Source organism: Poecilia mexicana, unplaced genomic scaffold (assembly GCF_051168715.1).
Source record: "Poecilia mexicana isolate PSO_F unplaced genomic scaffold, ASM5116871v1 scaffold_7, whole genome shotgun sequence".
NCBI classification, from domain to species: Eukaryota; Metazoa; Chordata; class Actinopteri; order Cyprinodontiformes; family Poeciliidae; genus Poecilia; species Poecilia mexicana.
Window position 1 is genome coordinate 28,035,603 of NW_028263376.1, and position 23,546 is coordinate 28,059,148.

General features: G+C 40.5%; 3 protein-coding genes across 7 annotated transcripts in view; all 3 read right to left on the bottom strand.

Annotated features, from left to right (window-relative positions):
* Positions 1-794: 794 nt before the first annotated feature.
* LOC106914964 (glucose-6-phosphate 1-dehydrogenase-like) lies at positions 795-6,302 on the bottom strand. Of its 2 annotated transcripts, none has more exons than XM_014982206.2 (12): positions 5,878-6,302; positions 5,459-5,496; positions 5,220-5,328; positions 3,931-4,148; positions 3,679-3,837; positions 2,956-3,081; positions 2,738-2,831; positions 2,472-2,658; positions 2,131-2,366; positions 1,457-1,533; positions 1,078-1,170; positions 795-966 (listed from the first exon to the last, which is right to left on the bottom strand). In XM_014982206.2, the coding sequence occupies exons 1-12, from the start codon at positions 5,986-5,988 to the stop codon at positions 876-878; spliced, it is 1,539 nt and encodes a 512-aa protein (XP_014837692.2). In that variant the 5' UTR covers positions 5,989-6,302; the 3' UTR covers positions 795-875. The 2 variants fall into 2 exon arrangements, with proteins under 2 accessions (XP_014837692.2, XP_014837691.2); XM_014982205.2 differs by having other exon boundaries at positions 3,679-3,840.
* A 129-nt stretch (positions 6,303-6,431) lies between these two features.
* Positions 6,432-17,466, bottom strand: galnt6 (UDP-N-acetyl-alpha-D-galactosamine:polypeptide N-acetylgalactosaminyltransferase 6 (GalNAc-T6)). Of its 3 annotated transcripts, none has more exons than XM_014982202.2 (11): positions 17,298-17,466; positions 15,556-16,061; positions 14,918-15,090; positions 10,859-11,008; positions 9,357-9,591; positions 9,152-9,269; positions 8,856-9,056; positions 8,630-8,761; positions 8,431-8,532; positions 8,153-8,311; positions 6,432-7,250 (listed from the first exon to the last, which is right to left on the bottom strand). In XM_014982202.2, the coding sequence occupies exons 2-11, from the start codon at positions 16,032-16,034 to the stop codon at positions 7,137-7,139; spliced, it is 1,863 nt and encodes a 620-aa protein (XP_014837688.1). In that variant the 5' UTR covers positions 16,035-16,061; positions 17,298-17,466; the 3' UTR covers positions 6,432-7,136. The 3 variants fall into 3 exon arrangements, with proteins under 3 accessions (XP_014837688.1, XP_087863512.1, XP_087863511.1); XM_088007386.1 differs by having other exon boundaries at positions 17,327-17,461; XM_088007385.1 differs by lacking the exon at positions 17,298-17,466 and adding an exon at positions 16,203-16,496.
* A 3,204-nt stretch (positions 17,467-20,670) lies between these two features.
* LOC106914961 (adenylate cyclase type 6-like) overlaps positions 20,671-23,546 on the bottom strand; it is a 47,181-nt gene continuing 44,305 nt past the window's right edge. For both annotated transcript variants that reach the window (XM_088007387.1, XM_014982201.2), the window contains exon 25: positions 20,671-22,305. In XM_088007387.1, coding sequence (XP_087863513.1) covers positions 22,177-22,305 — 129 coding nt within the window. In that variant the 3' untranslated portion in view covers positions 20,671-22,176. The remainder of the gene's footprint in view (positions 22,306-23,546) is intronic.

The window sequence follows — 23,546 nt, forward strand, 5'->3', positions numbered from 1 at the left end:
GTAAACATGGAAGGAAATGCTCTGGTCATGCTAAATGTGGAGAAACATAGGCATTGCAAAGCCAGAAGAAAAAGTAGTAATTGAGAGAGATTATTCCATGTATTGCCTCCAGGGGGCTGAATACAGGAGATTTTTCTTTACACTTCTCAGTTTTCAATGCACTATTTTGTGTTTGTCCCTGGTTACAAAATGAGAAAACTGGGAAAAAATCCAGAAGGTTTCAACACTTGTGCAAGAAGTGGGTGAAGACATGCAGTGTTAGAGATTAACATGATTTTACCATTTGATTAAGCTTAGAAAGAACATTTTTCTTACCTGTGGTTTGACAAATGTCTGTCTCAGTGAACAGTTATCAGGAGATGCGTCCTCTCCCAGACTAACCAGTCCAACAAGTATTCCTCTTATGTTGACCTGTTGCCATGGCTTTATGTGAATCATGACACTGCATGTCTTTATTTTGGTGATCACTGTAAATACCGGTCTATTAATAGCATTTCCTGCCGTGTAGATCATTACCTTGATCTACACGGTGAGTATCTGCTGCACATAGTTCAGCACCAAGCCATTTTGTCCATTCTGGTTTTTGTTGGCTTTGAATTTGGAGTAAAATATTGTAATTTTAAACAGTTTTTGGGCAACAAGGTGAAATGTGATTTATTTAGAAAACTTGTACGCACATAGATGTGGAATCACACGAACACTTGGTTACTTCTATATTAACTCGTGAGTGATTAGGGAGAAAAACGCAGTGCTTTTTTAATACGCATGCAGACAAAATCAAACTGGCACAGAAGTGACTGCTGTAAATTTTATTATTTGTAAACATACAAAGGCTTTTAGTGAATCTGTGCATGCGCATCGTACAACTTGGAGAATCAGCTTGTGTGGGGCTGCACCCACTTGTATGTTCCCTCGTAGCGGAAGCCCACCCTCTGAATAAGATCGTCTGATTCACTTGGACCACGACTACGGGCACAGAGACGAAGAAAGAGGAGGAAGAAAGAAGATGTTCAGAAATAACCGTGTCTTTTAAATTAACTTCTGTTTGTTTTATCAGTTTTTAACCAGAGAGATTACCTTCCATATGTGTAAGGAATAGGTTGTCTCTTTGCAGCTTCTATTTGGTGGAGCAGGGGGGTGAAGATCCTCCAGGCTTCTCGCAACTCATCACTGAAAGAAAAAGAGGATGGTTGGTAGATGAAAAGCCATTTTATATATATATATATATATATATATATTGCGCCTCCATTGGTTAATAAATTTGATTTCCATTGATGATTTTTGTGTGATTTTGTTGTCAGCACATTCAACTTTGTACAGAACAAAGTATTCAATGAGAATATTTCATTCATTCAGATCTAGGATGTGTTATTTGAGTGTTCCCTTTATTTTTTTGAGCAGTATATATATAAGGTGCAGGTTTTCTTTCTCAATTACAGTAAACGTTGCTGCAGACCTGCGGACAAAGTGCATCTGATTTCCACAGAAGACGTCCAGAATCAGTCTCTCATACGCATCAGGAAGCGTCACATTCTGCAAATACATGTCAGTGCAAAGTTACCAAAAAAAAAAACTAACAGGAAAATTAAAGAAAATCCAAGCAAAAAAAGAAATGTCACAGCAAACAGAACAAAAACAATCATACAAATAAAAATAAAATAAATAGGTTGCATCCTAGGATTCTGCAATGGCTTATTTGTTGACAGATTTTTTTTCAATTTTCATGTTTTTTTTTTGTATTAAAAATGTTATGTATTCATCGCCATGTTCTATAAAAGTTATCTCAGGCAAAGTAATAAAAAAAGCTTAATTTTTCTTTCATTGTAGTGACCTAGGAGGAGGTAGTTATTAATTACATTTCAACACAATATTTTCTGAAATATTATATTTCCAAACTTTTTGGTCTTGAAGTTGATTTGTATTCTTTGTGATGTATTGCCTACTTGCAGCTACTTTATTCCAGTAAAGTGTTTTTTTTTCTTCAGTTTTTCAGTTTATTTCTTAAAAAAAAAAAAAAAAATCCTAAATCCTTTTTTGTGCATTTTCCTCTGTGCTTACTCTAAGTTAAAACTACATCATAGAACCAATAATAGGAGCAGAATTATAGATTAAAACGAAGGTGCTGAGCACCTTGTATCTGCTCTTGTAGGTGAGGTCCAGCTCGGTCTCCTCTGGGCTGAAGAAAACTCCAGGCCTCTTGGTCATCATCTTCAGGTAAATAGCCTCGTCCGGCTGCACCCGGACCACCAACTCGTTTCTCTGACAGCGGTCAGCAAAGATGTCTCCGGGTACGTCCGTGAACTGCAAACGCACCTCGGCTTTCCGCTCGTTCAGGGCTTTACCACAGCGCAGAATGAAAGGAACCCCTGATGGACGACCCAGTTGCGGATAAAAACACGGTAACTCCAGGGAAAATTTAAACAGAGAAAGAGAAGCAATAATGAGGAAAGAAGTCTGGATTGGAGCCTCACCATCCCATCTTTCATTCTGGACGTAGAGCACTGCAGTTGCAAACGTTGGTGTGCAGGAGCCTTTTGGTACTGTGGGATCATCGAGGTAGCCCAGCTTGGCTTCGCCCTCCCCGCCCGGATCTCCCGCGTACTGACCCAGCACCACATCTGCCATGTTAGGAGGAGCTATGCACTTCAGCACCTTCACCTGCAGAAAACCAAAAACAATAACGGACATCAGCTTTGCGATGACTCCATAATCTCGTCCCTCACGACGACGCGCCTACCTTCTCGTTCCTCACGTCGTCGGGGCTCGTGGATGCAGGTTTCTCCATTGCAATCAAACAGAGCATCTGAAGCAGGTGGTTCTGCATGACATCTCTACACACACACACGCACGCACACGCACACACACACACACACACACACACACACACACACAAACCCCTGCAATCAGAGCAGAGTTCCTGTGAAACTAAAATCTAATTCGTAATGCTTCCTTCACCTAATTATCCCAAAACCATCAAAGTATCCTCCACGGCCCTGAGTGCCAAAGGGCTCCTTGAAGGTGAGCACCACAGAGGCCACACTGTTCCTGTTCCATATGGGTCCAAAAAGGCGATTTCCAAACCTGCAAGAAAGTAAACATAAAAAAAAAAATTAAAAAAAAAATTCTGAAACCAACCACAAGATGGAGGGTTTTCACTTTTACAAGTAGCTGGCTTTCAGGTTAGAAAACACAGCTGGGTAATGAAGGGCTGGATTTCCTCTGATGGATTCCACAAAATAAAAAGTGATTTAAAAATCATCAGAAGTGGGGGAAAAAAATGTGTGTACACTTGCATTTGCAAACTCTAAGAACTTATGTCTGAGCCAAAAACAGATGTGCAACAAGCCTGGATGATACCATGTTTTATGGTGTAATTAAAGAAAGACAGTCTAATTAGTGCTGCAAGGTTTTAGAAATTTTAAAATAAGAGAAAAAATATTTTCTGAGAAGAACCAGGTACTTGTGTTCTTTTCATATTAAAATCAATAAAAATGATGTGTATATAAATATATATATATAAGCAAATCATTTTTAGCCTGATGAAGCAGAAAATATTGTGATCTGCTGCCTTATGCTTCCATGTGAAAACTTGTTTTTGGGAGGTTAGATTTCATCTCAGCTAAATAACATTTTCACCGTAAATTAGTCGAGCAAATTGAAAAAGTGACGTGACGTTACCTGAGGACCATGAGGTTCTGAACCATCTCTTTTCCCAGGTAGTGATCTATGCGGTAGATCTGGTCTTCTTTGAACAGGTTGGAGAGGTGGGCTGAAAGCTCCTGGGAGCTCTGGAGGTCATGACCAAACGGCTTCTCAAAGATGACCCTGTTCCAGCCTCTGCTGTGAACAAACCAGATTAGAAAAAGAAAAAAAAAAAAAAAGAAGAGAGAACGTGCAACGCTGTTTTTTCAGGACGGGAAATGTACTGACTTGCAGCTCATGCAGTGGTTTCTGATGTTTGTGCTGACATGGTGGTAGACAGTAGGGGGCAGCGCCAGATAGAAGAGACGGTTGGCGGTTTCTCCTCCAGGCAGAAATGACAGATGGCTGTTGAGTCGTTCAAAGGAGCTGCCAACATCATAGCGACCACTCAGGTAGGAGTTCCTCTTGAAGAAGGCTGATAGACTGTCCAGCTCCTCGTCAGTGACCTACCGAAGAAACCTAAAAGTTATCCCTGAAAACACTGAATATGCCTAAAAAGTATTCCCACCCCTCGATCTTCACGTTTCGTCTCTCTGCAACCACAAACGTCAGTGCGTTTATGTGACATTTAAAGACTAAATTGTTGTCTATCTATTTTTAATTATCACTTTGTCCATGAGGGGTCACAGTTCGACTGGTGTCTGTCTTCATCAGCCGTTGGGCGAGAACTTTGGTACACCCTGGACTGTGACTAGTCCATCACGGAGTGAAGCGGAGACACACACAGGCTCAGACTTAAGTCTAATTTAAAATGGCCAGACGAGTTAACATGCATGTTTTTGACTGTGGGAGATGAAAGCAGGAGAAAAAAAAAAACACACATGCAAGGGAGAACAAGCTGCATGCAAAAAGGCCCAGGCCAGAACCTGGGTCTCTTCTCTTACACACAGTGTTAGTTCAGCAGTGATACAAACAATCTTACATCCTAAAAATAATATGTTGTTTTTATTTATTTATTTATTTATTTTTTTTTTTTATAAATAAAAAAAGTGCTTAGTGTTTTTAGAATCAGCCACCTGAAAATTGGGAAATCATATGTCCATGTCTCTGCCAGCACTGGACATTGGTGGAAAGCATCTATTAACAGGAATGTTAAATCTTTATTGAGATTTTGGTCTGTACTTTGACTGATCCATTTGAACATATGAACATGCTTTGACATAAACCTTTTCATTGTACCTCTGCGTTAATATTTAGTGTTGATTTACTGCTGGAAGGTGAATGCATGCTCCAGTCTCAAATATTTTTCCACCTCTAACAGGTTTTCCTGTTGGATTATTTGGCTTAATTCATTTCTGATCAATATTGAGAATTTTTGGCATCTTCCGACAGCAGCACTTTCCTCCATGTTTGCCACACTTTTCAGATTTTCATTAGAAAAATCATTAGATATGACAGCATAGTACTTTGTGCTGGTCCAAGTTTGTTGGATCGTAAACAAAAAACTTCTAGGGGTGTGAATACTTTTACAAGGCACTGTCGCCTGTAAGAGTGTCTCAACAAAGATGAATAAATACCTTCATATGAGGAAGACATGCCGCCTTAATTTTCTCTACAGTCAGGTCAGAGCGGGCAAATCCCACAATGTAGATGTCCTCTGGGAGCAGGCCATCTTTGAATAACCACCTGAACAACAGGCAGAGTCAATCCAAAGCAGCCATGTGGAACGCTTTGTCCAAGGGTCAAACTCTGAGGTAAACAACTTTCAAGCGGCTCTGCAAGTCAGGTAGGATGTGAGCTGCAGGTTTTCACTCACCACAAAGTCGGGTAGATCTTCTTCTTGGCAAGATCTCCCTGTGCAAACAGTACATATAGTAGCTTTAGTCAAAAGTCTCAGCAGCTTTTACAGTCGGGCACAAAGCAATCAATCATGAGTCCAAAGTAGAGATAAGAGCTGGGAAAAAAAACAGTCAAAGTCTAGGAGAGAGAAAGAAAAATGTGTTTTGATAAGAAAAAAAAAGAAAAAGAAAAAATGTGTTTGACATTTTAACTATCTTCAATTTCCTGACGGTTTTCAGTCTCTCTTTGTACTCATTCATGTTGCAAAGTTTACATGTTTTTTCATCTGCTCATTCTCTCATTAGCACAACTTTGTCTTCCAACACGGTTACAATTTGTTCAAATCCTCAATAGATCTGGCTAAGGACAGTCAAATTATTGTCAGGTTTTACTCACAGACGCCCCCAGGATGATAAATATGTGTGTGCTGGAATGACTCGACTGCTTGTCTCCATAAAGCTCCTTCCTGAGCTCTCCGAACACCTCCGACCGAGTTAAGGGCTCCATAGTCCTCTCCCGAGCAGCCTGCAGTGACCCTCCAAGTAAATCACAGACTGACCTGCTGAGTTTTACATTTTCACTGTGGCCTTGACAATCTCCGCAACTCTGTGCTGCCACCTATTGCTGCAGAAGGAAATGTATACCTGCTGAAATGCGTGTCATTTCTTTTGGCATGAATTTTTTAGGACACATTCTGTTCTCCGCTTCCTTTCGTTTGAGGGAATCTTTACACTACTTCACATCCGGTGTGGTGATCTTGTGCATTCTGCTAAACTCACATTGCAGGTTTTGTAGGACAAGACAAAAGCCGTTTTCTGGAATGTGTATCTCCAGAGCCACTCCCTACATAAACTTTCAGAAGACATAAATCGGCGCTTCTGAGAAGCTATACGTGCTACATAGATGGAAAACTTCTTGTCAGCATGAAAAGACATTCTTAACACAAAATCTTTAGGTTTTGGTTTAATATCTGTATCAATCATATAAATTTAGTTTATCCTTCAGTATACAAAATATCAGACAATTTTCCCAGATTTTGTGCAAGTATGATAAACAGTCAACAGACCAATTTCACTAGAAAGACATATATTCAAAAATGTGCCTTTGGAAATTGTTTCCTAGATGGTTAACAGAAAATAACTTATTTATAATAAAAAGTTATTTATAAAACATCATAAAATCATAAAAAATATATTTTTAAAAACTAACATTCCATCCTCTTTAGATAAAATATTTCCACATTCATCACCGGACACAACAAAAATCACAATCACATACGGTTCTCTTTTTTTTTTCATATTAGAGTGTAAAACAAGCGAATTAAAGTCATTGCAGTTCGGAGCCTTTTTAAAGCTGCCACTGCTAAATGCAAAGTTCACACATGTCCAAAGATCCCCAAACCACAGTAAGAAGAGTTTCCTGAGTGTCATCCATAAATAAAATAAAAATAGTTATACCCAAATGAGGGTTTTCTGTTTTTTTCCTAAGCCAGGCATCGTCTCTGTATTGTCCTCCATCTTTTCCTGGTCACCAGTATGGCCACTTGCCCAAAGCTTTGTAGCATGTCCGTTTGGATCTGCAATGCTTCAGCTCTGAGCTGCTGAGTCTGATAACAGGGAGGGGACCAGAGGTCACCTAATGGGCAGACTGGGGGGTCAAGAGAAACTCCATTGCTGGAAGGGATCTGCAGCATTACAGTGGTCCATCTGAACCTGACCCCCTCTCAGCTGTAGGCACCTCCCACTGCTGGGATTCTTCAGAAGACTTTCCTGAAACAAAACAATAAGAAAAAAAGCCACATGAAAGCTCAGCTAAGTGGAATTAAGGCACTGAACAATTGTATTTATTCAATATATGCAAAAACAGATTTGACATTCTGTTCTCCCTTTTCATTAGAAACCCCTGGCACCTTATGCTGCAGCTAGTGAGGCTAGCTTAGCATGCACACACTTCTGGGGCTAGGTAGACAACTAATTATTTCGCCATTTTTCTTAAAGGGTACGAAAGTTAAGACCTAAAGCTTTTCTGGTTGTAACTGTTGCGCCATGTTTTTCTGAGCGACGTTGCTAAACAGCTGCTGTCTGGGCTGTACCAGCAGAGGAATGAGGTCCGTCTGGATGAGCCCAAGACTGCAAACCTTTGATGGCTGCTTACAGCCATCGTCTAGAGGAAAGTCGCGTAGACTGGTTATAGTTTTACTGATTTTTGATAACATTTAAAGTGTAACGTGCATCTAGGACTGCAGGGAATAGTTGAGGGCTTTGCAGATGTAAGCGACAGATGCTACTTGTTCTGCTTACTGTCTAGGAAAACCAAAAATAAATGACATCAGTGCAGGGACATTCTGCGAATCATGAGTAAACTGAGCTGTAAATGTTTCTAATGTTTCCTTATAAATGCTTCCTGAATACATTTTAAAAAAATTGGGACATAAAATATTATAGTAAATGTAAGAGTTCATTAAATGTCTGAATGTTGTGGGCGTTTCCCCATTTCACATTTTATCAGAGCATCATTTTAAACAATTTTGAATAAATTAGGTAAAAAGAGACCTTATAAAAGTTAAAGCTCCATTTGAACAAACCTTATTTTACAAAGCATATAGATGTAAATGTTTGTTGCTGCTCATAACGGTACCCGTGTTGAAGTAAGGATGAGAAGCGTCGCTCACCTCTGTAAAGACCCATTCCTGCTGAGGTGACAAACTGGTCCCCCTCCCCTTCAGCTGGCACAACTCTATCTTCACTGGCTCTGACTGATCGTTGGCATGGAGACACAGCTGCTTCCCGATGTTGTGACGCAGCTCTTTGTGGGACGAATACTCAAAGTACTACAAATACAATCATCTAGTTAGAACCGACCAAAATAGATAACATCTGATCATCTTCAAATCTTTTTTCTTTTTCTTTTTTTTCTCCATTTCCTGCTAGTAAATGAGAGATCCTGTACCTGGTTTCCTCCCATGTTGTGACACGGGTACATGATCACAGCTTTACCCCCCTGGTTGTTCTCGCCAACATCCAGGCAGGTTCTAGATCCAGAGTTTCTGATCTATGACAAACATGGACACGAATCGAGGAGAACGCAAACTGAGCAGTGCGTCTAACATAGTTCATCACATTGTTTGTGTTCAGAAAAATCGACTCACTGATCCGAATTTTTCTGGCTTTAGGTCAGGAATGAAGATTTCTGGGTAGATGGTGTTCAGGTACCAGGTGAAGTTCTTACAGTGAAGCCTGTTCCTCAGGTTGAGGCGATCAGAGATGTCTCCATATTTATTCTATTGTAAAACAACAACAAAAAAAACTGGTAAGTGGTCAAAACATGACAAGTCGTATTGGAGCTAGATGGTGGAGTAGAATTAGAAGACAGACCTCACTGGCCATCACTGCAGCGTTTTTGTTGCGCCGATAGAAGATCTTCTTGAAATCATCCATCCAGACTTCGGCCAGGCGCACCTGGTTGCGAGTGATGACCTCGGTGCCCTTGGGGAAGGTGTGCGGACTTTTGGTGCGGAAAACGTGGCCCACCACCGAGCAGGGAATGATCTCCAGCTGACCCCCGCACTGCCACACCTTCACACATAAATGTTTGCAGAAAATGTCAAGGTAACTTAATGATTAATGTGGGAGAGGAAGGACGAGGGGGGGAACAGATAAGAGAGACTGACCCTGAAGGACATTTCCACATTTTCTCCGCCCCAGATCTCCATCTTGTCATCATACGTTCCGATGTGCTCAAAGTACTTCTTTGAGATTGAGAAAAGGCCTCCGGCAAAAGTAGGTGTTCTGAAATTTTCATGAGCAGATCCAAAGGCTTTAGGTGTTTAAATGATTCAGACCTTTAAACAGCGGAAACAACATGATCCATCTTACTTTACAGGGTAGGTTTCGTCCTTGCGCAGCCTCTTTGCCTCCTCGGGTATCGGCTCCCAGCCGAACGTCAGGCTCCAGTCGAAGTTCCCCCGGTTGTACGCGCGGTTGGTGGCCACGGGTTTGTTGAACTGAAAGGAGTTCAGGTCGATGGTGGTGATCTCTGGGCTGACCACGGCGGTGGGTTCCTCAACTATCCGGGCCAGGAGAGGCTCCAACCAGCCGTGAAAACACTCACCTGACCATGAATAGAAGGGAAAGAAAAGACATACATTTTTCTACAAATGCCCTTTTGCACAAGCTAGCATACTTTTCTGGTGGCAAGTTTACATTCTCTCATTACACCCATGAATTTACTACGAAGTATTTTTAGAATATATCATAGAAACAATTATTAACTTTTATGAATTTTCCAAAACAAGAATTGGGTTCGAATTTATGGTGATTTTCTTAAACTCACAAGGGTCAAAGCGATGCACACAAACTCTAAAATACTTCTTAGTGTGTTGCAGAGAAACCAAAGACTTGCTATCAATGAGGCTCCTTTAACCTTTCTTCCCATCAAAAATAAGAGCGTTTTGTTTAATTTTGTTTAATCAACATAATTTATTTATTTCCAAAAGTGTTCAGGTAGGTGCTACTCCAGAGGCTTAATGTTGGCCTCCTGAAACCATCCAATCAAAACCAGCTTTGATTTGTGTGTGTGGAAGGATGGAGACAATGACTTCAACCATCTGACTAAGACTTTCAAGTTCAGATAAAAAGAAATTGGTTAAGATGTTCAGGAACGGACTAAAAACTTCAATGCTTCAGTCTCTTGCAGAAGAGACTGCAAGAACTTCAGCTTACCAAGAAGCTGAAGTTCTTGGTAAGTTTTTGGTCATCCAACAACACAAAGATTGACAAATAACAAGAATGTTTGTAGGAGTCAGTCCTAACCGGGAAGCATGGTGGTGACAGCAACATGCTAAAGTTCTCTTTTTCTGCCATTGGTGCTGTAGTATTGCACAAAGTGGACAGGATAATGAAAAGCATTCTGTAACGTTGCCTCACCTGGTTGTAAACCTGTTTTTAAATGGTGGAATTTAAATGAATTTAAATGAATTTAAATGAACTTTCAGTATTTGACAAAGAGAACATGGTAGAAACAAGCATGCATGGGTATTTTTGTTGCAGACATTGATCCAAACATTAGAGGGTATTGTAGTTACATTTTCATATATTTGAAATCCTGCTATATATTAGCAGTAAAATTCAAATTTGTGCACCCACTTCTTGCTTTGAAAAATCTGTAAAGTCAGTACCGCTGAGATTATGTACATTTATCGCAACTCTACTGCCAACAATGTCGATTTAGGGTTCAAGTTCATGCCGGATATTTAAAGCTCAACCACTTTGTTTCACGGTATCCGCTACTGTCATTTCAGGTGACTGTATGCAACCCAACACACTGCCTGCATCTCGTGCATCGCAGCCGACCGCATTGTGTGCGGAGGTTTCCTTACAGTGCGCATCAAGGAAGGTGAGCACTTCAGCCGTAGCAATGCTGGCTCCCAGCAGCCTGGCTGTGATGAGGCCTTTCCTCTCGGGCTGCCTGACAACTCGGACGATCTTAAACTGCTCCACAAACAACTCCAGCTTCTCCTTCAGGTGGTCTGTAAGATAAAAAAACGTGTTAGAACAGCTCTTTACGGGAAGTTACGATGCACATCAGTTGTGGCACATGAGCGACAAGCCTTCGGTCTGTATGATTGAACACCTCGCTGACGAGAAGACGTAAAAGTCAAACATTCGTCAGGCTTAGACCGACAAAAGCAGCAAAGTGGAAACGCTTCGGGTAAAAGTGGATCAAACTTCCCCTCTGAAAGCTTTTGTGGCCACAAGAAGCGGCACATATTTCTCAGCTGAGCAAACTCCGCGGCCACAAGCAACGAAGTTCTGCAGCAGAGAGCTGGAGCTCTAGCAACTAGAAAGAGAAGTCAGAGGAAAGGAGGAAACGTCTGCATGCAGCTGGGAGGAAAAGAGTTATAGATTATTTCATGGCTCAATAAATAAGACAACATTTATTAATAAAAGATCATCAGGTTGCAGCATGAATTACTTGTTTTTATATGAGTTTTGAAAAAGTATTCATGTCACTTGAAATGATCAGGTTTTATGTGATAAATCAAAATAAAGTAGGACATAATTGTAAAGTGGGAGGAAAATTATGCACGAGTTTAAAATTGTTTAATAAAAAATTTTAAACATTTGGGTTACATGCAAGCTTGTCAGGATATTGTAGAAACATCCATCGCTGCGATTATGACTGAAAATATTTGGTTTACGTCTCTACACCCTGAATTTCCCAACACTTCCTCTTTGCAAAACAGCTTCAGCTCAGTCGGAGTGGTTGGAGAGCATCTGTCATTCTGAAATTCATCACAGATTCTCCATATCGAATTAGATCCAGGATTTGACTGGGACATTCTCAAGAATAAATATTTGAGTTAAGCCACGACATACTGTGGGAAGAATATTCCCTCCCTCTTTTATAAAGTATTAAACCCTAGACCTTATGAATAGATGAATAATTTTGCAAAGAACTATATGTACAGAACAATAAAAAAGGCAGAATCTTTAGTTTTTGGTGCAATCATACGAATCCTGAACATGACACGAATATAAAAATAATAATAAGACAGTGATTTTCTGTTTCTTTTACATTTCTTTGTTTCAGCACTTTGTATCAGTTACAAGAAAAAAAAAGACAAAGTTGATTGTTAAAATAGTCACACATAGAGGCTTAAAGTTCAAGTTTTCAGGAAAGTCACACGTCCAACTCAAATCAGAAATAACATCCCATCTCGCTCATGTTTTACGTTCACAGTGTCATAAAATTCTTAATACCTCTCATGTATTTAGTGGCAGGTCCTTTTCATGTTCTTCTACTGTAAGAAAGTTCTCACATGGAGTATTACAGATCACTTAACAGAAGAACAATGTCAGCTAATAATCATCTACTGTCAAATACTGTATAATGTTACACATCCCCACTAGATTTTCCAGATTTTTTTTTTAAACATTTCTTTGGTTGTCTTGTCCTGTTTCTTACAGATTGCACTTTAACCCGGCTCTATCTGAACAAATGCAGCAGAAAATTAGCTTACTAGTGGCACACAGTTTTTATTTTATTTTATTATTATTATTCTCTGAAAACTGCAGGCTTTTCCAAAGGAATTGTACTGTAAATATAGCCACTGTTTTAACATCCCAGTCGGATGTGGATTTGTTTAAAATGGTAGTTACTTGTAAAGGAGATTCGGGAGTTGAATGAACAAATTATTAAAAACAAAGACAGGACAGAAAGAAAAAAAAACAAAGAAACAGAAAGAAACACCCTGATTCTTTCCTCAGTCTCTAGGAGGTTTGCATTATTTAGACAGAATTATTTTCGTGACAATATGCATTTCATATGATCATCAGCAGCTTGTTATACGAGAATATTTACTTTAACAAAGGAAATTTGTCTCTTGCATCTAAAAAGGTCAACATGTTCCTGCAAGGTGCCCTGGCCCTCAAATTTGAATTTGCAGCACCTATCTCCAGTAAAACACAAGTTCTTGTGGCGCTGCTGTAGACGCGGTCGCCTTTTTCCAAATCACTCTCACTTCGAGTCCCAGTTATTTGTACAACCTGTTTCCTACAGAGTGAGTCAGCTGCTGAAATCCTAAGTAAACATGATTCTGGATCACCTTTCACAGCGTAAGAAGGCAGTTGATATTATAGGGTCTCAGACAATGAATGATACTGTTTAAATAGCCACACATAACCGGATCCTGGGAGGATATCGTTTCCCTCCTCCAGCGTTTTGTTTGTTGGACGGCTGACGCTAAACATGTGGACCGTAAATGTAGGATGAAAACAAACCAGTATGCTTGGCTTATGCTCAAAAAAAAAAAAAAAAAATCAACATCGTTATCGTCCAATGACAAAGGAAAGCAGAGCAGGATAAAGATGATAAAGCACGAGACACTGATATTAGCTGCACTTTCACAATAAATGCAACACACTATTTTTCAAGGAACAGAGTGAGGATTGACCTGAGGACCTTTTCTGTGCGTTGGCATCACATTTGAAGCGGGCTGATGTGTTTATGTTGACGATCCGAATCCCAGTGTTATTGGAAGTAGATGGGAATTAATGGGATAGTGCAGCATGTTTTAGTAAACATAATAATATAGGCCAACTGATTGTTTTATGCTTAGTTGCAGATATTTAAAAAAAAAAAAGTTATTTCTCAGTCTGTTTTCACAAAGATTCACAATTTGGAGCTGATTACACCAAATACGACAGTGGGACTGAAAACACGTTTTGTGACGGCAGTAACCAGAACAAATAATTTAGTCAAGCTAAATAAATATCTGCAATATTGATATATGAATGACATTATGCTTATGAGTTACTCTACTGTTCTGTGAGTATAGTTGAAGATGCAGATGTTAAGAGTTCACAGAACATCTGCAGCGTTAGCAGAAAATGTGTTCAGGTTAAGACCATGTCTGAAAAAGACAACAGACCTTTGTGGCAAAAACAGGGGAATGGTCAATATTCTGAGAAATCATTTACCTTTAAAGAAAACTTTAAAGGAACCTAATGTCTCCAGGGTAAAGGATGACGACCCCAGACAATGTGAACGAATAATAATAATAATAAAATCTAATCAGAGATTCCTACGTTTAATATATGCTGACCCTAAGCGCTTAAAGAAAACCGATACTAAAATCACACAGCAAAATTTCATTCAAATCAGCACACAACATCACATGACGCGATTGTGCCATTTAGTTTACTCAGTAATCATGTTCTAGTTTTACCTTGTCTGCCTCAGATATTTATCCCATTTAAAAGGTTTTAAAATATACTGTTTAGTTTATTATATGCTTATTATATGCTTGACATTTTCAAGCAGCTGCAGTTATCATGCTTAATCCTTGTTATAATTTCTATCGATCATAATTCATCTTGTAACAACACAACACTTGTGGGACCAACTTCTCTTTCTGTGGTTTCTCCCTCACACAGTAAACTATTTGAGAACAGCGAAAGGAAGGTGCAGCACGCAACACAGTCTCTCTCTTTAGCTAAATACTACTGTAAAAGTAAGATAAAGAAATAAAACAAAATAAAAAAATTAAACGTTGACAAAAAGGCTGCAAAGCAAAAACGTAGCCATGCCACAAAACAACAGTCTACAAATAGTAAGTTTAAGCTTGATGTACGAAATTAAGTAGGTGCTTTCTAAAAATGGCAGCACAGAGGCTACATTTAGTTACCCACCGTCTTCTGGCACTTCTGCATTAGATTGATGGGTTTTGTTCCTGTTATTTCTGAACCACTTCTGCTCAGTAATAACTAATAAAATCTGAAGAGGAGAATGAATCATTGACTAAGGTGCAGCTCTGGATTATTTCCTGTGTGAAAATGTGAATTTGCACTGCGGGTTTGCTGCAGTACCCCTCAGCCTGACATTTACTTTCCACTCCGTTCCCCATTTGCTCATCTTCCACGTGTCTCACTGTTACCTGCAACGCTGGCATCGTCAACCAAGATGATCTCCTTCAGCAAGATGGCGGGAGATGTGTGCAGGACGCTGTAGACCGTCCGGAGGAGCGTGGACCAGGCCTCGTTGTGGAAGACAATGATGACGCTGGTGGTGGGCAGAGGAGGGCAGTGAGGAAACTTCCTGTCCACACACCTGGAGAAAGAGAAGGAGGCATATCTGATGAAATGAAAGTCACACAAGGTCTCCCACGTCAACACATAGGAGACGAGTGTTTTCGGATATTCTGTTTTTTTTTTCATGGTTGTAGTTTGAAGTGTATTAGCGAAATGCATCGTGAAAAGTAGTTTTGGCATCCTGCAAAAAGAAAATGCAAAGGTTTACAGTCTGGGTGTGTGCATGTGAGCCTGGGAGTATTTACTCTGACGTGTCGGTCTCTGTTATTGCACACTGAGACGTTTAGCAACGTGGGCTTACTAAGCCCTGGAGGTTATTAAGAAAAATTGTGAAAACGTCTGTAAATCATTGACCTGGGTGAGCATGGCTCTCTCCGAGATTGAGACAGAGCTGTATCCTCTCATGTCTGCATGTCAACACCGCCGTTGGCACAATGGCAATTAGCACAGCCAATAAAAGATTAGCTTAAAGACTTTGGCTTACTCCGGCGGTCTAGTGTCGTCCCCGAGATTGCGGCTGAGCGAGATCCGGTCGCTGGCAAACTGGTTGAAGCAATGGCGTGTCATGCCCTCCTCCTTCTCCTTCTCCTCCTCCGGCGTCATGTTGTCCTTCACAAACGCTCTCCCGTCGGCCCCGGGGCTTTGAGGGTCCTGCGGCGGTCTCTCCAGGTGAGGTCTGAGCTCAGCCTGAGAGTAAAATCCGGAGGGGCATTTAACGTCCTCCGTGGGCCGCGCCTGCACCGGCGGGGCCTGCGGAGCTCCGATCTGGAAGCCCATGTTGTTCACAGCATTCCGGACCATGACCATAACCTCGTCCCGTTTGTGGGCCAGGTCCTGCAGCCAGGGGTCTCCGGAGTTTGAGGAGCCGACGTCCCTCTGGAGAACCACCAGGATCACCATGAAAAGAGTTCCCCCGAGGAGGACCAGCTTCAGGGGAGACAGACGCCGGCGTATCAGACGCATGTTTCAGATGGGCCGATCCCTTGGAGGCTGTGAAACAGGAAAGCACAGAAATTCTCTTGAGTTTGCCTCCTTGGCAACTGCTAAAGGCCACCACTTACATCAAGGCCTTTCAACAACACGCTCTCCTGTTACCATTACCCGCCTTTTACCTGGTATACATTCACTAACCTTTTTCTGGATGAAACCAAAGATGTCAAAGCAGGAGAGGGGGGTAAAAAAAAGAAAAAGAAAAAAAAAACCTTCAAACCGGTTTGTGCGTCTCAGCAAGTGTCATAGCAGCTGGTGATCCAGTCAACCCTGATCCTCCTCCTTCCTCCTTCCTCCCCCTCCTCCCTCCAGGTCCCACAGGGCGAGCACGGAGAGCAGGGAGGTGGTGAGAGTGAACAAACACACCACACCTCTCAGCAAACACCTGAACTCACCTTCTCTGTGGCCACAGCCTGCCAGGACCCACGTGGCAGCAGGTGAGGCTCCCACACCAGTTAATAAGTGACACGCACTTTGTTTTTAATCTCAACAGGCCAATCCACCTCATTGCTTAATGACTGGCTGTCATTTGCAACAGGAACTAAGATCTGCTACGTGGAGCGTGACACAACTTCAACCAGCTTTTTGTACAATAGCAGCCTGTTTCCTGCTGAGTGAAACAGGATATATCACTGCGAAGTAGGACATCTGGATGTCCTCTGGTGATCACTGTCCAAGAGAAGACTCACTCTTACTTGGTCATAATTAATTTAAGATATTCTCAGGCCAGCTGGGCTTCGTAATTGATTCAGTGTTCAAGAAAAGTCTGGTCTGAGCCGTCTAATGCGCCCCTTGTGCACTTCGATGACAAAATTAAACTACTTCCATGAGTTGAAATATATCTGACTTTACTGTATGTGGCAACAGTTTAATCTGTTTGTTGTTGTTTTTTTTCCAGTAATTGAGAGATATTCCACAGATTCAGCACACTGTGGTCTATAAGATATTAATAGATAAGAAAAAAAAAAGACGACAGAGTTTTTAGCTCTTAACGTTTCACATCTAAAATGAAAGAGGAAGAGTTGGTGAGAAATGTCCTGCTTTCAGTGACTGAGCGGTGAAAGATCACAGAGCAGCTTCTATTTACCACGTTTTACTGTCAAATGTGACAGCAAAGCCTCACATTTGACACATAAAGCGTCAGACAGAGAACCGGGTTTTCTTATCGATACCAATCGGGTTCCATTACACCTATGAAGTTTAAAAAAAAAAAAAAAAAAAAAAGTCGCCACTTACTTTAATGAAAAGAGCAAAGCTGTCCACACCTGCTCTCTGCTTGACGAGGTGCTCCTCCTCGGCTTGTGCGTTAAGCTGCCAGATCAGCAGCCACGTTTCTTCTCACCGACTTTGTAGATGACAGCCGACCGGTCTCCTGTCTGTTGTTTTCAGCTCATGAACAGGTGCCATTTTTACAAGATAATAATTAGTTGAAGTGAGTCCCCTGCTGGTGGATTGCGTCCAGAACTGCAGAGCATCACATGGCAGAGAGGTCACATAGTTAGTGAATCATAATAAGGTTTCTTAGTTTGAAACTCATAGACGATAGCAAATCCAGACTGATATTGGCCAAGAATTTATTCCTGTTCATTTGAAATTATTCTTTAGATTAATGAAGCTAAGTTTCTTGGTTAATTTGAGTTTTGAGTAAAACCATCTAAACAAATAAAGATTCAAATAAATAAATAAAAAAAGATTATAGACTTCTCATTACAGAGCCATTACAGATTGCGCATCCATGTCCTATTTGGGTAAAGTTGAGTGTAAGGAAGAAGTGTAAGGGCGGAAACGTCCACAAGCAATCCGGCAGAGGGGGCCCTAGTCTGTCTGAAGAATTGTCTCTCCAGGAGATCAAAAGTTACACAACATAGTTCTGAACTTAGTTTTTGTCTATTTTAAGTAACAGGGAACTCAGATATTTCAGATTCCAGAGACCCTTATCACCAAAGAGACATGTGAATCTAAACAAAGGAAGTGAAATATTTCCCACGGTGTGACGAAGTGGTCAGCGCCCTCATAGTAGGAGCCAAGAATGCAGATTTCTTTTTCATTTTAGTGGACTGCTAAAACCAACATGACCAAACATTTAGAAATCCGTTGAACTGTATCAGCAGTCTGGAGGCTTTCTACAGATCTTCCAGCGTGTGTCTTTGGGTTTTGGTGGCTTTTCTGTGATTTTCTGTCCAGTTCTTGTAGCTGACAGTTTTGACAAGTTGTGCATGTTTAAACTTTGAGGAACCTGGAGGAATAAAGAAGAAGTCTCAAACACTATATGTTGAGCTGTGAAACTTTACCTGATAGTCATTTTTATTCACTTTTCTACATAATAAATCCCCTCAGCAGCCACTTAAAAAACACCAAAGTTTCACAGCTATTTTTAATGGAGGAGTTTGTGAGAGCAACCTCGGGTGTCGGCTTGCAATACAATTTTCAAATTGTAAGGCGATTTGAGGATTTCCTAAACATGCATGAAAGGCACTTGCAACACTCCAAGTATATTTCTGAACAGAGAATAACAATATTGCATGGTGTAAAGCTCAAAAAGTCAGTTTTACATGACACTCCCCCTTTAAAAGTTGTGGCTGAAGTTTTAAAATTCAACCCACCCACATCAGTGCGTCAGAATATATTAAACCAGCGGTGAATATATTACAATACAACTCATGTTCCTGTGTCGTGTATCTACCAGAGTGACATTAGTGGTTGTTTTTTTTCATCAGGGATTAGGAGGAATTTATGTCACTTAATTAATGTTCACCATAGAGTGCTGTAAGTTAACACTGCAATAAGTTCAAAGTAAATACATTATTCATGCTCAAGCAATTAAATACTCTCTCCTGTATCACCCTCTTGAAACTGTAGACCGTCTTATTCGGGAGAGGAGATGGATGTTTCTCTCGGGTTACTGTCACTCGGTGCGGTCTTGATTGCAGGTTGCTGATTGAGATGAGAGATAGCAGAGAGAACGGCGCTGAGTTACAGCACCGTCCACATCTATTGGCAGCCTTGGCGATAATATTAAGCCTCAGAATAAATTAATCTTCTGTTGCAGTTGGAGAAACTCGCTCAAAGAATGATGGATAAAACAAATGTGTTCAGTGCTGTTAATACTTTGTTCAACATTTACCCCCCCCATCATGACAGCTCTTAAGATAAAAGGATCTTTTCCCGTTTATAATATTTGTCTGGATCATTCAGAGTCCTGGGTTGTCTCCTCTTCACCACATGTATTCTGGGTCTGGACATTGAAATGAGATGATCCCTTTTGTGTCTTTTGAACTATTTTTTAGGTTGATTTAGCCACACATTTTGGTTAGGTGTCTTGTTCCAGTGTCAAACTATTTTCTGTTTCTTGTAGATTTTGCATTTGAAATGTCTCGCAATTTCCTGTGTGGTCTTAGAAAAGCCACACAGGAAATCACGGTTCCTCCACTACGCTTAACAGTGCGCACAATGTGCTTTTCCATATATTCACCTCACCAGTTTGTTCAATCTTTGTCCATTTTTGCCAAAACACAATGTCGAGTCAAACTCCCAGCTGCCTTTTGCAAACTCCACACGTTTACATGTGTGACGGTGGGATGGAAAATGATTTTTACCTGGCATTTCTCAGAATAACCTGGTTGGGAATGTAGACAGCTTCAAAGCTGGTTCTAGACTTGGTGAACCTAAGATCTCCTTGTTTGGCTCAGTTCTCCAATAACGAGGTTTCAGTGGTTTCATCCTCACTGATGAAAAGAAGCTGGGCTCTTACCCAGCTACAATTTGGACTTTTGGACTGTGCAAGGAATCGTTTTTAAAGATATTTTTGTCTTCAGCGCTGGCAGAAGCAGACCGATCTAGTTCTCTCAGTTGCTAGCCAGCTGCTTAGCGACCGACGGATAATGTTCAGCTGGATGTTTGCATGCATTCAGAATGGTCTTGCTTTTCCTGTTTAACTTGTTTCCAATTTTCGTATTTGATGGACTGCTGGCATTGCAGCCAACGGTCTGCTAATATTTGGCAAGGCTGCCAAAGTAACCTGAAAGGTTTGGCCTGAAGCAGGTCCGTCCGGGTGTGTAGTTTGTTAAAAGGGTCAGACCAGCCGATGAACTGAGAAAAAGGCGTATCTTAAGCCAATTAAAACAACATACAGCAACTTTTAAAAGCACAGCAGTATGCACACAGGCATCATTTAATAAGGGGCACTTGTCAAATTTATTATGTAATAGTACTTCTGCTTCTACTACCACTGCTGTCTTAGTGAATTACATTCAGACTGAAATGATTAAAATAAACTTTTAACACAATTTTAACAAATTATATTGATAAAATTGATTAATTTGCCCCCAATAATCGGGATACCAGCTTTTAATATTGTTACATGCATATTGAGTCGTAATTAAAAGACCGTCAACACTTTGATCGAGTTAAAAATAATGCTACATTTATTTCACAGTTACAGAAATAGTTATTAACCAAATAGTTAGCTAAAGTCTCCTTTTTCCAACTTGAATTTATTTTAAGGCATCATACACATCTTTACTTATTATTACTTAAGAAGATACATTATCCAAGAGGTTTGCTCTTGTTGTTCTTCGTATGCGCAACAACAAAACCATATGAGGCAAAGCAATGGAAAAAAGCCATTTATTGATTTCTTATTCTAGTAAAATCCAACTCTATCTGCAGTTGCACTAGTTGAAGATGAGACAGTGTTTACTTGGGTTTTCATAACAACAGAGAGCAACAAGTGACTGTTTTGCGGCGTTTTGGCGCCAAGACAGAAACAGAAGCACATCAACAGAGTATAAAGCATTTTTTTTTTTTAAATAGAAAATATTTAATCTAAACTGTTGGGCTTCTAGTACGAGGATTTTAAGAACCAGAATGTTTTTCTTCAAATCACCTCACTGTTAGATAAAAATCCTCATTTTTGCATACATTCATTTGATTATTGTTTCAAACAACAGTTCCTTCACGGGTGCTTACACTAGAAATTAGCGTCAAATACTGCTGTGTAAGGTTGTGAATATCGGGCCATGAAGAATGCAAACATTAGTGCTAAATAATATCAAGGCAATACAGAGCAGAAGGAGAATTTCTGCATAAAAAATAATTCCACAGCTGTCAGGAAGTCAGCTTACCTTTAACACAGTTCCAACTAAACCACGCTTATTTCATTTGGAATGAAATCAGTTAATAAATCACAGTCCAGTAAAGGCGCAGTGGGACACGATCGTCTTCAAAAGATCAGTCTTGACACAAACAATCAGGAATGGACACTCAACTGTAGTGAATAACACAAAACATGATTTGCAGCAAACAGTTTGGCAAGAAAGCGTTGTCGTACAGTATCTTAGAAATCTCACAGTGAAAAGTTTTCCGTCTGCCCCTCACCAGATCGAGCTACAGAGCTCACACACACACACACAACCGTACAAAAATGGTTTAAAGTTGGAATACAATCGTTCTTCAGGTCAAACCATTCTTCTTCTGTTTCCCACGTCTTCTTCCGGGGCCACAGGGGCCCGGCGCTCAGCCGTGTGTTTGAGTGGACCATAAACTAATTGCAGGCTGGAGGGAACAAAGAAAGCCCTGATTAGAAACAGAAAGGTCAGAGCCAAGGTTGCTGTCGTTGCCGTTTTCCTTCTGCGTTATCTGTGCGTGTGCGCTCTCCTTTGTTAAAAACAGTTCAGAGAAGTTGCCGTGGCCTTCGCTCTCTGAAAAAGAGGAATAATATAGCTTATAAAGTTTATTATAGTGTTGAACGGAATCATCAGACATTTATTTGTTCTTTGGTTATTCTTCTCCTTCATGCTGTCCTTGCATAATTTTCTTCTAAGAAAGATTGCCTAGTTTCTCACAAAAATAAATAATGACTCCAGATGGTATACTTGTACTATTGCTCAAAAACACAAGCGTCGCCGCTTCCTTCCTAAGGCCACTGGGATTCATTATTCAATCGAGCGGCTCGCGACAAGCCTTCAGTCTGAGAATGCGACAAGAAATGGACTCCTCTCTCCGACGGCCGCATCTTGTCCCCGGCGCCCGTCGCTGAGCCGGACGCTCAGTCTCTCTGCAGTCCCTGCCGTTTCAGCGCAGCGGGAGTAACCGTGCGGTCGGGCTGCCTCCGCCGTTAACTACCCGGCGGGCCACTGGTGAGGAAGTAGGTGGTCATCTCCCCCTTCCCTTTCACCTTGACGAGACCTCGACAGTCCAGCTGGTATCCGTTGTTGGCCAACACATGGTACAAGTCGGTGGTCACCTTGGAGAAGGAAATATGTGAGATGTTTAGTCAGTATGGCAGGAAAAAAACCCCAAACATTCAGTGTATTTTCATAGACGTATCGACCACTTGAACATTTCATATTTTGTCAGGTTACGAACACAGTTCTGATGAGGAAATTCAGCTTTTGATTAAGGTGTGTTGGAGAAGGGATAAGCTTGTAGTTACTCCATGCTCGAATGGAGTATTGAAAAGCTCTATGTTAGATTTTAAAAGTTTTGGCTAATGTTTCACAACCTAACTCTGCTTTAAGCATCTCCACAACTTTATCTCTGACCTACTGTGTTCCTTGGTTTCCATGTGGCTCTTTGTTCTTTCGTTTTCTCAAAATCTCCGAGAACGGCTGAGATTAATTCGCCTGCAGGTGGTCTCAATTTACTAATGAGGTAAACTTTGAAGGTAGTTAGTTGAAATCGATTTTATGCACAGTAACCCTTCTCAGTTTTTTAATTTGAAAACATTTTGAAAGTCATTTCTCTTTCCTTTCACATCGCTTTGTGTTGGCCTTTCACATGAAACACAAGTAAAAAGCACCTGAAGTTTGTGGTGGAAACGCTACACAATGTGGAAAGTATGTACTTTTTACTGCCCTGTAGATAATATTATGCACTGATATGTCAAAATGTTTGTTCAATTATGAATCATTACGCTGTAATTACAATTACAGTGACACTTTTTATTCGATAAAAGGAAATAATTGGTTTTTCTACGTTTTTGAACTATTTCAAATCACTTAGTAGATGAAATTTAAGGAAATTACCAGGAAATGGCAATAAATATATATATTTTTATTTTTATTTTACAAACTGAAAATGTTCATTTTGGGGTTTTTTTTAGATGTCTTTTGCTCATTTGGTAGTGAAATTAAAACGGTTAAACATTTGGAGCTGCAGTAGCACAAACTGTCCTACAGGGCGCAGCAGTGCTCTATCTCGTCATTCTTATCCCCCCCAAGCCTTTAGCTTTGCATGTGCATAAGAAAAACATTTGAAGACATGCTTTAACATCTGTTAAATGTTTATGATTATGACGTTGACCCATGGCAGCAGCTTTGTCTCCAGGGGAAATTTAAATTTAGCTTTCTGCCTGATCCCAAAGGGACATTCAACGAGGAGCATATCTGCTGGAACACAACATGTCTGGCAGTAACTGAGATTCTTGCAAGATGACACCTCTGCAAAATGCATAACATTTTTTAGTGATTATTGTGATCTGCCTCG